General features: G+C 34.3%; 2 protein-coding genes across 3 annotated transcripts in view; one reads left to right on the top strand and one right to left on the bottom strand.

Annotated features, from left to right (window-relative positions):
- Positions 1 to 7,153, top strand: part of LOC119834857 (CAD protein) — a 25,141-nt gene extending 17,988 nt beyond the window's left edge. Inside the window, exons 15-21 of the mRNA XM_038359375.1 lie at positions 20 to 336; positions 428 to 3,566; positions 3,647 to 3,751; positions 3,831 to 4,079; positions 4,577 to 6,337; positions 6,433 to 6,816; positions 6,902 to 7,153. Of these exons, the coding sequence (XP_038215303.1) occupies positions 20 to 336; positions 428 to 3,566; positions 3,647 to 3,751; positions 3,831 to 4,079; positions 4,577 to 6,337; positions 6,433 to 6,816; positions 6,902 to 7,108 (6,162 nt within the window). The 3' untranslated portion in view covers positions 7,109 to 7,153. The remainder of the gene's footprint in view (positions 1 to 19; positions 337 to 427; positions 3,567 to 3,646; positions 3,752 to 3,830; positions 4,080 to 4,576; positions 6,338 to 6,432; positions 6,817 to 6,901) is intronic.
- On the bottom strand, positions 7,145 to 13,730 carry LOC119835039. 2 transcript variants are annotated; one of them, XM_038359633.1, is made up of 5 exons: positions 12,870 to 13,730; positions 12,023 to 12,326; positions 10,412 to 10,701; positions 8,523 to 10,318; positions 7,145 to 8,410 (listed from the first exon to the last, which is right to left on the bottom strand). In XM_038359633.1, exons 2-5 carry the CDS (start codon positions 12,238 to 12,240, stop codon positions 7,931 to 7,933), a joined length of 2,784 nt encoding a protein of 927 aa, XP_038215561.1. In that variant the 5' UTR covers positions 12,241 to 12,326; positions 12,870 to 13,730; the 3' UTR covers positions 7,145 to 7,930. The 2 variants fall into 2 exon arrangements, with proteins under 2 accessions (XP_038215561.1, XP_038215559.1); XM_038359631.1 differs by lacking the exon at positions 12,870 to 13,730 and having other exon boundaries at positions 12,023 to 12,855.

The raw sequence follows: 13,730 nt of genomic DNA, 5'->3' as shown, positions 1-13,730 counted from the left end.
ATAAAAATTTTTGTTTTAGGCGCCCAGAATATATAATCCTAATGGAGAAATTACTATTATGGCAGTCGACTGTGGATTAAAATATAATCAAATTAGATGCCTGATAAAAAGAAACGCAAAAGTAGTATTAGTTCCATGGAATTATGATCTAGATGCAAGCAGTTATGACGGACTATTCATTAGTAACGGTCCCGGCGATCCAGAAGTTTGCAAAGCTACTGTGGAAAATTTACGGCTCCGAATCAAAGATCAAAAAAACATAAAGCCTATATTTGGAATATGCTTAGGTCACCAGTTACTTGCGACTGCGGCAGGTTGCAAGACATACAAGACAAGGTAAGAATTAATTTACATTTTGTAATTAAAGAAAAGACAATAAATACCAACTTAATATATGTGATGCACCTATATTGCTTAAATCTTTCAGTTACGGAAATCGTGGACACAACCTTCCTTGTACGCACAATGGAACTGGCCGGTGCTTCATGACGTCACAAAATCACGGTTTCGCTGTCGACGCTGAGACACTGCCAGACAATTGGGACATATTATTTACAAATGAAAACGATAAGACAAATGAGGGTATATGTCATAAATTATACCCATTCTTCAGTGTACAATTTCACCCCGAACACACGGCTGGCCCGACTGACCTAGAATGTCTTTTCGATGTTTTTATTGATTTAGTTAAATTGTATAAAAATAAAAAGCAGGGTATTGTTAACGAAATGATAACAGAGAAAATTAAATTTACTCCTAAACTTCAAGAAAGACCTAAAAAAGTTCTTATCCTTGGTTCCGGTGGATTGTCTATTGGTCAAGCTGGTGAATTTGATTATTCTGGATCTCAGGGTGTTAAAGCCATGCAAGAAGAAAAAATACAAACTGTTTTAATAAACCCAAACATCGCCACTGTCCAAACTTCGAAAGGATTAGCTGACAAGGTTTACTTTTTACCTATAACACCAGAATACGTTGAACAAGTTATAAAAGCAGAACGCCCCACAGGAGTCCTTCTTACTTTTGGCGGCCAAACAGCCTTAAATTGTGGAGTTGAATTAGAAAAAAGTAACATTTTTAACAAATATAATGTAAGCGTTCTTGGAACTCCAATTCAGTCTATTGTAGACACTGAAGACAGAAAAATATTTGCGGAAAAAGTTAATGCAATTGGCGAAAAAGTAGCGCCGAGTGCAGCGGTGTCGTCAGTTGAAGAAGCTCTCACAGCCGCCATGAAAATAGGTTATCCAGTAATGGCTCGATCAGCGTTTTCACTAGGAGGTTTAGGATCAGGATTTGCAAATAATGAAGAAGAATTAAAAATTCTTGCCCACCAAGCCCTGTCACATTCCGAACAATTAATAATAGATAAGTCTTTAAAGGGTTGGAAGGAGGTTGAATACGAAGTTGTGAGAGATGCATATGACAATTGTATCACAGTATGTAATATGGAAAATGTAGATCCCTTAGGTATTCATACAGGAGAATCAATTGTTGTCGCACCAAGTCAAACATTATCTAATCGTGAATATTACATGTTACGCAATACAGCCCTAAAAGTAATTAGACATTTTGGTATCGTTGGCGAATGTAACATTCAGTATGCGTTGAATCCCAATTCCGAAGAATTTTATATAATTGAAGTTAACGCAAGATTGTCTAGGAGTTCTGCGTTAGCTAGCAAAGCTACTGGATATCCATTGGCATATGTTGCTGCAAAATTGGCTTTAGGTATTCCGCTTCCAGAAATAAAAAATTCTGTTACTGGTGTAACGACAGCCTGTTTTGAACCCAGTTTAGATTACTGTGTTGTTAAAATTCCGCGATGGGATTTGGCCAAATTTAATCGAGTTAGTACTAAAATTGGAAGCTCAATGAAAAGTGTTGGTGAAGTTATGGCAATTGGTAGAAGTTTTGAAGAAGCATTTCAAAAAGCGTTGCGAATGGTCGATGAAAATGTTAACGGTTTTGATCCCTATATTTTAAAAGTTAATGACAATGATTTAAGAGAACCAACGGATAAAAGGATGTTTATCTTAGCCGCAGCATTAAAAGCAGGTTACTCAGTAGAAAAGTTGTATGGACTTACTAAAATTGACCATTGGTTCTTAAATAAGATGAAGAACATAATAGATTACTATGAAATTCTTGAATCTATAAAGGGACCTATAACTTCTAATTCTTTGAAAAAAGCTAAACAAATCGGATTTTCAGATAAGCAGATTGCAGCTGCTATTAAAATTACAGAACTAGCAGTGCGAAAATTAAGAGAAGAATATAAAATTACTCCATTCGTCAAAAAAATAGATACAGTTGCCGCCGAATGGCCAGCCTCCACAAACTACTTATACCTTACTTATAATGGATGCATTCATGATTTAGAATTCCCAGGTGAATTCATAATGGTACTGGGCTCTGGAGTATATAGAATTGGGAGCTCAGTTGAATTTGATTGGTGTGCTGTAGGTTGTTTAAGAGAATTAAAAAATCAAAATAGGAAAACCATAATGATAAATTACAATCCAGAGACAGTTAGTACTGATTATGATATGAGCGATAGGTTATATTTTGAAGAAATCTCTTTTGAAGTTGTAATGGACATTTATAACATTGAACATCCAGATGGTGTAATTTTATGTATGGGAGGACAGTTACCTAATAACATCGCTATGGACTTACATCGACAACAAGCAGTTATCTTAGGTACCTCACCAGATATGGTAGATAATGCAGAAAATAGGTTTAAATTTTCAAGAATGTTAGATCGCAAAGGAATATTACAACCACGCTGGAAAGAGCTTACTGATCTCGAGTCAGCTATCAATTTTTGTGAAGAAGTTGGATATCCATGTTTGGTTCGACCATCATACGTATTGAGTGGAGCAGCTATGAATGTAGCATATTCAAATCAGGAACTTGAAACATATCTAAAATCAGCAAGTAAATTAAGCAAAGAACATCCAGTGGTTATATCAAAATACATTTTAGATGCTAAGGAGATTGACGTCGATGTTGTAGCTGTAGATGGTATACTTCTTTGTATGGCAGTCTCAGAGCATGTCGAAAATGCTGGAGTTCACTCAGGTGACGCTACATTAGTGACACCACCGCAAGATATGAATAATGAAACTTTAGAAAAAATAAAAGATATTGCCAGAATTATAGCTGAAACTTTAGATGTTACTGGACCATTTAATATGCAACTTATTGCCAAAGACAACGAACTGAAGGTTATAGAGTGTAATGTAAGAGTGTCGAGATCGTTTCCATTTGTTTCTAAGACGCTTGATCATGACTTTGTGGCTATGGCCACAAAAGTAATACTAGGCATACCTGTGGAGCCTGTAAATGTTATGAGTGGCTGTGGTAAAGTAGGAGTAAAGGTTCCACAATTCTCGTTTTCACGACTATCGGGAGCAGATGTTACATTAGGAGTAGAAATGGCATCAACAGGAGAGGTGGCTTGTTTTGGTGAGAATAGATACGAAGCGTATTTAAAATCTTTAATGAGCACAGGATTTAGGATACCAAAAAAAGCAATTCTGCTTTCCATTGGTACATTTAAGGTAATTCAAAATTCTATTCAGGATATTTATGGATATTGTACATGATTATATTAATGAAAAATATGAAATTTATTTTTCAGCACAAAATGGAACTATTACCAAGTGTTCGAATTTTACACAAGATGGGATACAAACTATATGCCAGTATGGGCACCGGAGATTTTTATACGGAACATGGAATAGATGTAATTATTTAACATTTAGTCTACTAAAAATACATTTCAATAAGTAAACACCTTTAGGTAAGTAATTATCTAATTTCAGGTCGAAAGTGTACAATGGACATTTGAACATATAGGCGATCTAGACGATGCCAGATCAGATGGAGAACTTATGCATTTAGCAGACTTTATGGCCAGACGCGAATTGGATCTTGTAATTAATTTGCCTATGAGAGGAGGAGCTCGGCGGGTTTCTTCCTTTTCAACACATGGATATAGAACAAGACGACTGGCTGTAGACTATGCTGTACCCTTAGTAACAGACGTCAAATGCGCTAAGCTCTTAGTACAGGTAAAAATCGCGGAAATATTAATTTGAAAAAACGCTACGACGCACATTACAATATAGTCTATCAGCTGATACCCGCAACTTCGCCCTCGTGGTCAAAATAAATTTTCAGTGTACTAACTTAAATCGCCTATTTTATTCTTTTTAGAATTTATCAAAATCCTTTTTAACGGATACCGACACATAGTGGCTATCTTAATGTAAAATTTCAGCCCGATTTATCTAGCTTTATGGCCTGTGCGTTGATAGATTAAACAGTCAGTCAGTCACAATTACATTTTATATATGTAGTTAGTTTGTCATTGTTACGTAGTCAGATAAATAGTATCATATTTTTGTTTTATTTGTGTTAAAAAAATAAATCAATAGCAAAGCTAAAGAAGTAGCAAGTATTTCAATCTTAAAATCTATTTTAATATTTAGTGCTTTACTCTATCTAGTAGTAATAATATAATAGTGATGAAAATATAGGATATTTATTTATATATATTTTATTTTAGGCTATGCTACGATGTGGTGGGGCGCCACCTATGAAAACACATACTGATTGTATGACATCAAGGAACATTATAAAATTACCCGGCTTTATAGACGTTCACGTTCATGTAAGAGAACCTGGTGCTACTTATAAAGAAGACTTTGACTCGTGCACGGCGTCTGCTCTGGCTGGTGGAATCACTATGATCTTTGCTATGCCTAATACGAACCCTCCTGTGGTTGACCGTGCGTCCTTCGAACTGGTGTCAGCACTATCGCGTGTAAGTGCTCGTTGTGATTATGCATTATTTGTTGGTGCATCCACAAGTAACTCTGAGAGTGCAGCTGAATTAGCACCTCAAGCAGCCGCATTAAAAATGTATCTTAATGAGACGTTTACCACACTTAAACTTGATGATATGACAATTTGGCAAAAACATTTGCAAAATTGGCCTAAAAAGTTGCCAATTTGTGCACATGCAGAACGTGAAAAGACGGGTGCAATTATTCTCATGGCATCCCTGCTAGATAGACCAATTCACATTTGTCACGTGGCTAGAAAAGAAGAAATTTTAATAATCAAGGCCGCCAAAGAACGTGGTCTTAAAGTTACGTGTGAAGTATGTCCTCAACATCTGTTCCTTAGTACAAATGATATAGAAAGAATTGGTAAGGGTCGTGCTGAAGTAAGGCCAGTACTTTGTAGTCCAGAAGATCAAGAAGAGCTTTGGAAAAATATGGATGTTATAGATGTTTTTGCTACAGATCATGCGCCCCATTCGGTGGAAGAGAAAAACTCAGAAATACCACCACCTGGCTATCCCGGCTTGGAAACAATTTTACCTTTATTGCTAAATGCTGTTCATCAAGGACGTCTTACTATGGAAGATTTAATAAATAAATTCCACAGAAACCCACGTAAAATATTTAATCTCCCTGAACAACCCAATACCTACGTAGAGATTGATATGGACTACGAATGGACTATACCTGATGCTATGGAATTCACAAAATCGAAATGGACACCTTTTGCAGGAATGCATGTATGTGGAGCCATTCATCGTGTTACATTACGAGGAGAAATTGCATATGTAGAAGGTAAAATTTTAGTTCCACCTGGATTTGGCCAAAATGTCCGTGAGTGGCCCACTCCGAAAAAGCAAACTTTCCCTGTCTACGCTGTTGAAAAGGTAGAAAAGGAAACGAGCCGACCAAACTCGGCACTAGAATTTCACAGTTCTCTCGATATAAGTAAATATAGTGATTACGACTTGGATCAAATAGAACAAGGTAAAACAGATAATAAATTAAATGTTCACTTTAATGAAGCACCAGGATTTCGAAGTATGTCTCCACTACCCGCTGCAATTCCTCCAGCAAGACAAAGATGCGATAGTTCTTCTTATCCACTTCAAGTTGCCGCTCCACAGCGTCAACGTAATGATTTATTCGGTAAAAGTATACTAACTGTTGATTCATTTACCAAAGAAACCATGAATGACATATTCAATTTGGCTCAATTTATGAAAACAAGTGTGAGTAAAGGTCGTTTCCTGGATGATTTGTTACGAGGAAAAGTCATGGCTTCTATATTTTACGAAGTGAGCACAAGAACAAGTTGCAGTTTTGCGGCAGCTATGCAAAGATTAGGAGGTTCCGTTATACATACAGATGCAACAAACTCTTCTGCTAAAAAAGGAGAGACTTTAGAAGATAGTGTGGCTGTTATGGCGAGTTACTCAGACGTCGTAGTGCTTCGTCACCCAGAACCAGGTGCAGTCGCAGTGAGTATCATACGATTACTCTTTCACATATTTTAAATTTCAGAACTCATTTAATCATATTTTAATGACACTAACAACATTTTAAATAATTACAGCGCGCATCAAGACATTCCCGAAAGCCTTTAATAAACGCAGGGGATGGTGTTGGTGAGCATCCTACACAAGCGTTATTAGACATCTTTACTATAAGAGAAGAAATCGGCACAGTAAATGGATTAACAATAACAATGGTTGGTGATTTAAAGAATGGCAGGACAGTCCATTCTCTCGCGCGTTTATTGACATTATATCAAGTGCAACTGCAATACGTGAGCCCGCCTGGCCTGGGTATGCCCAAACACATAATGGATTATGTGTCTGAAAAAGGTATATCTCAAAGGGTATTCGATAAGCTGGAAGATGTTTTAGGCGATACACATGTTTTATACATGACTAGAATCCAACGAGAAAGATTTGAGAGTCAAGAAGAGTATGAAAAGGTAATTTCTTTCTTTCAGTTTCGTAAAGTTATTTTGATTTTATTTATATTGTCTATTTATCAACTTATTTACAATCACTTTATAGATACGTGGCCTGCTGGTTGTTACTCCACAACTGATGACGCGTGCTAAGCGTCGTATGATCGTGATGCATCCTTTACCACGAGTCGATGAGATATCAGCAGAATTTGATACAGATCCAAGAGCTGCCTATTTCAGACAAGCTGAATACGGCATGTATGTGCGCATGGCTTTACTAGCTATGGTATCCAGTGCAAATCCACTTATTTAACTTCTTTTATCTTGTTAAAAATAAATAAAATTTACATATTAAAAACTAAGACTTTTATTAAATACTCTTACAATATGAGCTCATTAAAGTGATAAAGCTAACAAAATTAGCTTTTTTTTTTGTTAATATGAAGGCAATACAGATATTATACGGCGATAGATATAATTTTTAAAGTTTATGATGTTCTAATTTCAGCTCTATAATTATTTAGTGTTAAGTTGATAAAACATTGTCATATAAATTGTAGAAGCTCTATACGTATACGTGGTACGATATTAATAACTCACAGAAAAGTAATGAATCAACCATTCTTTACTTCTGTTACCATGGATTAGATGCAACATGAAATTTAATTTTTGACATATTTAACTTGACCATTAAGAACATAAATTTTTCATATTAGGAATGCCAAATAAATATGTCTATAAGCGTAGGTAGGTATGTAGAAATACAAATCAATTTATAATCAGGCGAGATTCTTAAATATTTCACATCAACATACGCCAAAAAAATCATAATCAGAAAAGGAATACTTACTGTATTTTATCAAATTACTTTCATAATAATTAATATTTTACATTAACTTAACTTAAATGTAGAATATTTGTTTTCACATATCTTTGGACGAAAAGTCGACGACAAATAATTACATAGAAATAAATTCCTAAAGCAATATGTACATTATATAATAAAATGATCCATGCAAATTAGCCAGAAAATACATTTTTTTTTTATATTTTATACTTTTATATCCGTAAAGTCAAACTTTTAAAATTATTTTATTAAGTGAGATCTTGAATCTTTAAATTACTTCTGCGCATACTATAATTTTGATTCCTCTAATCCTTCGATTTCCAAAAAAGATTTCTCGACTTGGCGATTTGATTTTTCTACATGAATGTCTACAAAAGTAAATGGTGCTATACCTGAATTATCAGTTGGAGAATCTTGATTAATTATATGTTCGTATTTTGGTCGATGCTTCCGCATAACATTTGAATGCACGTATCGCTCATTTCTATTTTCCCGTACCGACACCTTATAGCCAACTTGGTTAGCTAATTTTCTCTGACAATCTGCTAATTTATCGTGGATGACGTGGATATATTCATTGGCTGTTGCTTCACCTGCAGGTTCTCCACGCAATAGAATGCAAAGTCGTCTTGCTTGTTCAAGATAAATAACTGCTTGCCGAATAGCATCAAACTTTTCACTCGATCGAGCCATTGCAATAAAGTGAGGAATAAAAAATTCAAACACTAAACGCCTTCGCTCGGTTTCCATTTTGGCCGACAAAATTATCTAAAAAGAAACAATTATGGAATCATCAAACAAAATTATCATAATCAATATCCATTATCAAATCACAAAAATCACGCACACAAATACCTAACACACTAATTACTTTACTCACAGTTTTATTTATCTCTGTGTGAACATTTTCCTTTCCTGGAACTTTTCCAGATTTCTTAATAGTTAAATTTTCTCTTCTTCTTTCTTTTATTTGCCTTTGTCTTTCTTTTTTCCATTGATAGTGTTTATCATGAATTTTAGCTTTATCCCAAATATTTTGAATATTTTCATCCTCACTGTCAGATGAATATGTTGTGGGATTCATATTTAAAGGTAGCTGCGGATTTATAATGCGCAGTGGATTCTTACATGTTAAAATATGATAAAGTCTCTGGCAATCAAATGCTGGATAAAAATCTTTTTTGATGTATTTAATCTTATTTAATGCGTAAAGCAAGTGCATAACTGGGGCTTCTAAAATATCAGCCAGTTTTCGTTGCACTTTTAAAAGTAACGGTTTTGGTACACTTTTGAATTCATTACAGTTCTCAATGAAATAATTAGGCAACCTTGAACGTCCAAAATGAACATAAAAACTCCGCAGGAACAATCGAAGAGTTTCACCAAGCCTGTCTTCTGGCCACTTTGCGTAGTTATCTTCACATTGCCAAAATAGGTGAGTTTTTATGTGACTTGCGTCAACGCCTATTTTAGATGTTTCATTTTCCATAAAAGCTTTGTGCAAAGTTAACATAAATAAATAGCACCTCATATGAGAGTGAGCTAAACAACTTTCTAAGTACCTTTCTGCTGCAGGAAATATTACTTTCCATTGTAATTTCTGGTCTGGATTTAACCCACGCTTTGGGCGAAATCCTACAGGAACCAGTAAACAGCCAAACCCGAGAGCTTTACTAACCATGTATTTGGTAGGCCACTGATAACTAAAATTAGTTCTAGGGTTTTGTATTATCTTTCTTTCGCGTATTATCCACTGATTTGCGGCATTGGGCCAAGCAGCCAAGAGAGCCGGATAAATTTCATAGCATGTTTTCAGACCGTTCCTTAAACTACTGCAGTACACACTTGCACCTTGTGTTAAAGCATTATTAATTGAATCTTGGGGAAACCCTAGACCAGAACCCAAACTAATAATGAAATTGTCCACGAAGTTATTCATGAAAGCTACTGAGCTGAGATAATGGTGCGTTTCGTATAGATTTCTATTAAAAGATATCTTTGAAGCTGTTTCAGCTTCATCCTCTTCGTCATCATCACTCCAATCAAATGCTTTCTCACTAATTGTCAACCAACATTCATCGGGTAAGACGCCCGTTGAGGCTGAATCTTTAGACTGTAAACTCAGTTCTACCTTTTTCGGTGTCGTTAAATCGGTTATTGTTGAATAGCCATAATCCGATTCCGTTTCACTCGATTCAGTTTGTCGACTTGAGTTAGACCTATAACCAGAAGTTTCTGTATCGTCGAAAATTTGAAGATTTTCTAAAGCAGTGAGATGATTTTCAGTATTGCTTTTATTTTCATTAGCGTTTTTTAAAATGGATTTTCTTGTTGTAGATTCCTGTGATTTAACAGTTATATTATGATTTAAGTCTGTTTTCTGTTGTTCTAAATGTTTAGACATCATTTGACTTTTTCTCCTCAATTTCTTCTTTATTTCTTCATCTGAAAACGGACTTCCGTTTGCAATATCAATCTCAGTATTACGTCTTACTTGTATATTTTCTTCTAACTCTCGTAATTTTCTTGGATAAGGCATACTATCCGAAGCATTAGACTCTTTTTCTGAATCAGTGTATATACTATCGTCAGAAGGCACATTTTTAGTATTTGTGGAATCAGCTTCTTTGGAAAGGTTACTTTCTAATACTTCCAACTTCTTTAAATTTACATAACCTGTAAATAATTTATACATTCATAAGGAAATATCGCAATCTATGTATTAATCACAACATAAATTGATAAGTGTCTTTTTTTAATTATCAATACCTGGTTCCTTGGAATCTTCGATACGTAGTTTGTAGAATGGTGCATCAAGAACAGCACAATAATCAGATGTATCGCCGGGTTCACTAGCCTCTACGTTATCATAAATTATGTATAGCCGCGGTGGCGCCAGCGGCTCTAAATGATCTCGACTTTTTATATAGCAAACGTAATCTTGCACACATTCTTGGAGTCTATCCCCGAAGAAAACATGTTTATGTCGTCGCACCATAGCTTCGTCCATGATATGCTGTCTTTCACTTATTGGATTGCTTTTGATTACTTGGACCTCTCTAAAATTGTAAAAGTTCTTAATTAGTTTCTTTTGATTTTATAATTAATTAAACCAGGGACTCGATAAATACAAAACGTATAACTGTGTCTTTTTCTTCCAAGTATGATTATTGCATAGAGACAGAGAAATAAAAGCTTATCGATGTGGCACTATCTGTTATAAGTAATTTACGCCAGTGAAAGAACTATGATTACAGGATGACTACTCTTTTCTATTCGTGTAATATATAAATATCCATAAAATACTTTGAATGCAAATCTACTGAACATATATTTTTTTTTATGTATGTATGTTTGTTTGTGTGTGTTAAAATAAATTGATCTTTCTTTCTTTCTTTTAATCTTGTAGTTTTATTTAATCAATTCATAAAATGAACCTATAACACCCTACAATCTTATAGTATAAAAAAAACACATTGTAAAAATTGTTTATTGTTAACTTAAGAATTAATCAACGTTTTAAACTATTTAAAGCAACTACAACAGTACTCTAATTCAATTAATACAGTAATCTGAGCTTTCAGCTGATTGCAATTAATAATCTAAAAATCAGCTTGATCCTGTAATGAATTTTGCATTAAAAATGCAACATGACGCATTGGCGTGACGTATGTAAATGAGATTGAAATAAACAGATAGGTTTCAATCGAAACGTGATTTATTATTAAAAGAAATCACCGCTAATGATATATATACGATAATGATATCATCATAAGTATGTTCTTGAAACTTTATCGCTACTTAAACCTTTATTTCATATCCATTAATATGGAACGTTATCTGTCGGAATATTAAAGTTCTAACAATTTATACAACATAATATTTTATAGTTTAATAGAGCCTTGAGAGCCCTTGAGGTCGGGCCCTTTTAATTATATTACATCATAAAAATACCAATTTACTTTTTAATATTAGCTTATAAAACCATTAAAAGCGTAGCAGGTCATATCATCACTATTCGTAAAAAAATTTGGCTCCACCTAAGAAGCCTAGCAAGGTCTAAATGATGAATTGCATTTTAAAATTGATTTTATGAAAAAATCAGAACTTTGAAGCATATAATCGCTGATTGTGAACAATACAGATTTGCCTTAGAGATTATCAATATTTATTGATCTAATAAGCAAATAAATAATATTTCGGACTCCATCCATTTATCCTTATTATTGGTAGTATTTTCACAAAAAAAAAAAAAAAACAGAAATATGAAGTAAGCAGCGATTTCCTTAAACAAGAGAATATGTAGCTTATTTAAAATATTCGTAGCGCATTTTTTACATCATTTATAAAATATCATAATTAATTTTCATTGAAACATACCTTTCATAATTTTCCAAAAACTGAACTGACAAAAGGATATTATTCAATAAAAAGGCATCTGAGTCGTGATTTAACTGGTATCGCATACGATCCAAAGCCTCTTCGTCATATGACCTTACATGCGAAGAAGGTGGCAATGGTGAATTTCCGAGCGTCGGTCCATTGAGCACTGCTGTTGGACTCAAAGGTGGATCCTTCACAGCAGTTCTCTTGTTCATAGGATTTGCATTCCTTTTCTTCTTCTCTTCGTTTCTCTGTTCCTTCCATCGAGCGCGCTCGAAGAATTTGTCTGGCTCCTTCTGGACTTTTTTTGACTTAGAATTACCCATTCTATTCTAATTATTCAACAACACATGATTACGCACTTGAATAAACAATACAAAAAGTCTCTAAAAATACACAATTATTATTGTGTGTTACTTCTTGGTAAAACCAAACAGAACTGATAAGCGTATTTGCTTATTCAATTCTTAGTTGAAATCTTATCAGTAATTGATTATTAATATATTGATTTTGACTGATACAGTGAATGTAATTGCAAATGCTGTAGATACAACTGTTTGTAGCACACTGAAAATGGGCACATTACGAACTCATGTAATTATGTGTTTACAATCCAGTGCTCCTTCTTCCGTGAGTGGTTTACGATTGGTACCAGTTTAATTTACATTATTTGTCTGGATCTATATGGCAGTGAAGTTTTGCTTGTGCTGTGCTGGTGCAATGGTCATTTGTTATATGATAATTAATATTGCTCAACTTTTGCTTTTTAAATTCTAGGAAAGTCCACCTGCTTCCAAGCATTAACTTGATAAAAATTCAACCAATAAAAGACACATATACTTACGTATTATTTTACAAGCTTCCCGCTTATTGCTTTGCCTGCATAGTCAAAACAAACGATAGATAGTCCCGGGGCTTCCCGGTATAGTTCCCGTTCACGTCGGCAGACCTTTCCCTTAAATATGAATATCGTACAACTATTCTATGTCACATCTCGAGTCTCATACTATCTCCGTACCAAATTTCATCCAAATGTGTTCAATAGTGTCTGAGATTAGCGAGTAAGCAAATAAACAAGCTCTTCAGCTATTGGCTTTTTTTATTCTAGATATCTAACTCCTACCTACGGTCTTCAAAACGTGTATTTGGCATAAACGTATACAAAAACTCACAAATCCAAGAAAAAATCGAGCTCAAGAAAAATAAACCAAACCAGATTCCTTTAAAAACACATTTTGCTCCACTCAAGTATGATAATGAAATACGTAACTCGTTCTTGCATGTGGAATACTATAAATATTTTATGCGCTTGTACGTAATTTGCTTAATAATTTTGCAATACGAAGTTATTATGTACCTACATATGTATACAGGTTTTATACACTAATATCGTCGCACTAATATGTCGCGTCAGTGTTGTTGTACAACAATGTAGGCAGATTGTACTGTTAATAACAAGAACCTAACCTGGCAAATAAAGGAGAAAGATAAAGGCCAGCCTTACTTAGATTCATGACTATATCAATATAATTAATGCTACGTAAAAACAACCAATAAACGCAATAAATTATGTATAGCTGGGCATATATCAATATTATAGTTGCAATAAGGAAAAATTAGTGTTCACAAAACATCTATGAAAATATTGCCAATCAACTGAAACATCTGCTAAAGCAAGTATAATTCGATTGTAGAATTCGAAAAT

This window comes from Zerene cesonia, chromosome 20, assembly GCF_012273895.1.
Source record: "Zerene cesonia ecotype Mississippi chromosome 20, Zerene_cesonia_1.1, whole genome shotgun sequence".
NCBI classification, from domain to species: Eukaryota; Metazoa; Arthropoda; class Insecta; order Lepidoptera; family Pieridae; genus Zerene; species Zerene cesonia.
Note: the sequence above shows the minus strand (reverse complement) of the source record. Positions and strands in the feature narration are given on the sequence as shown.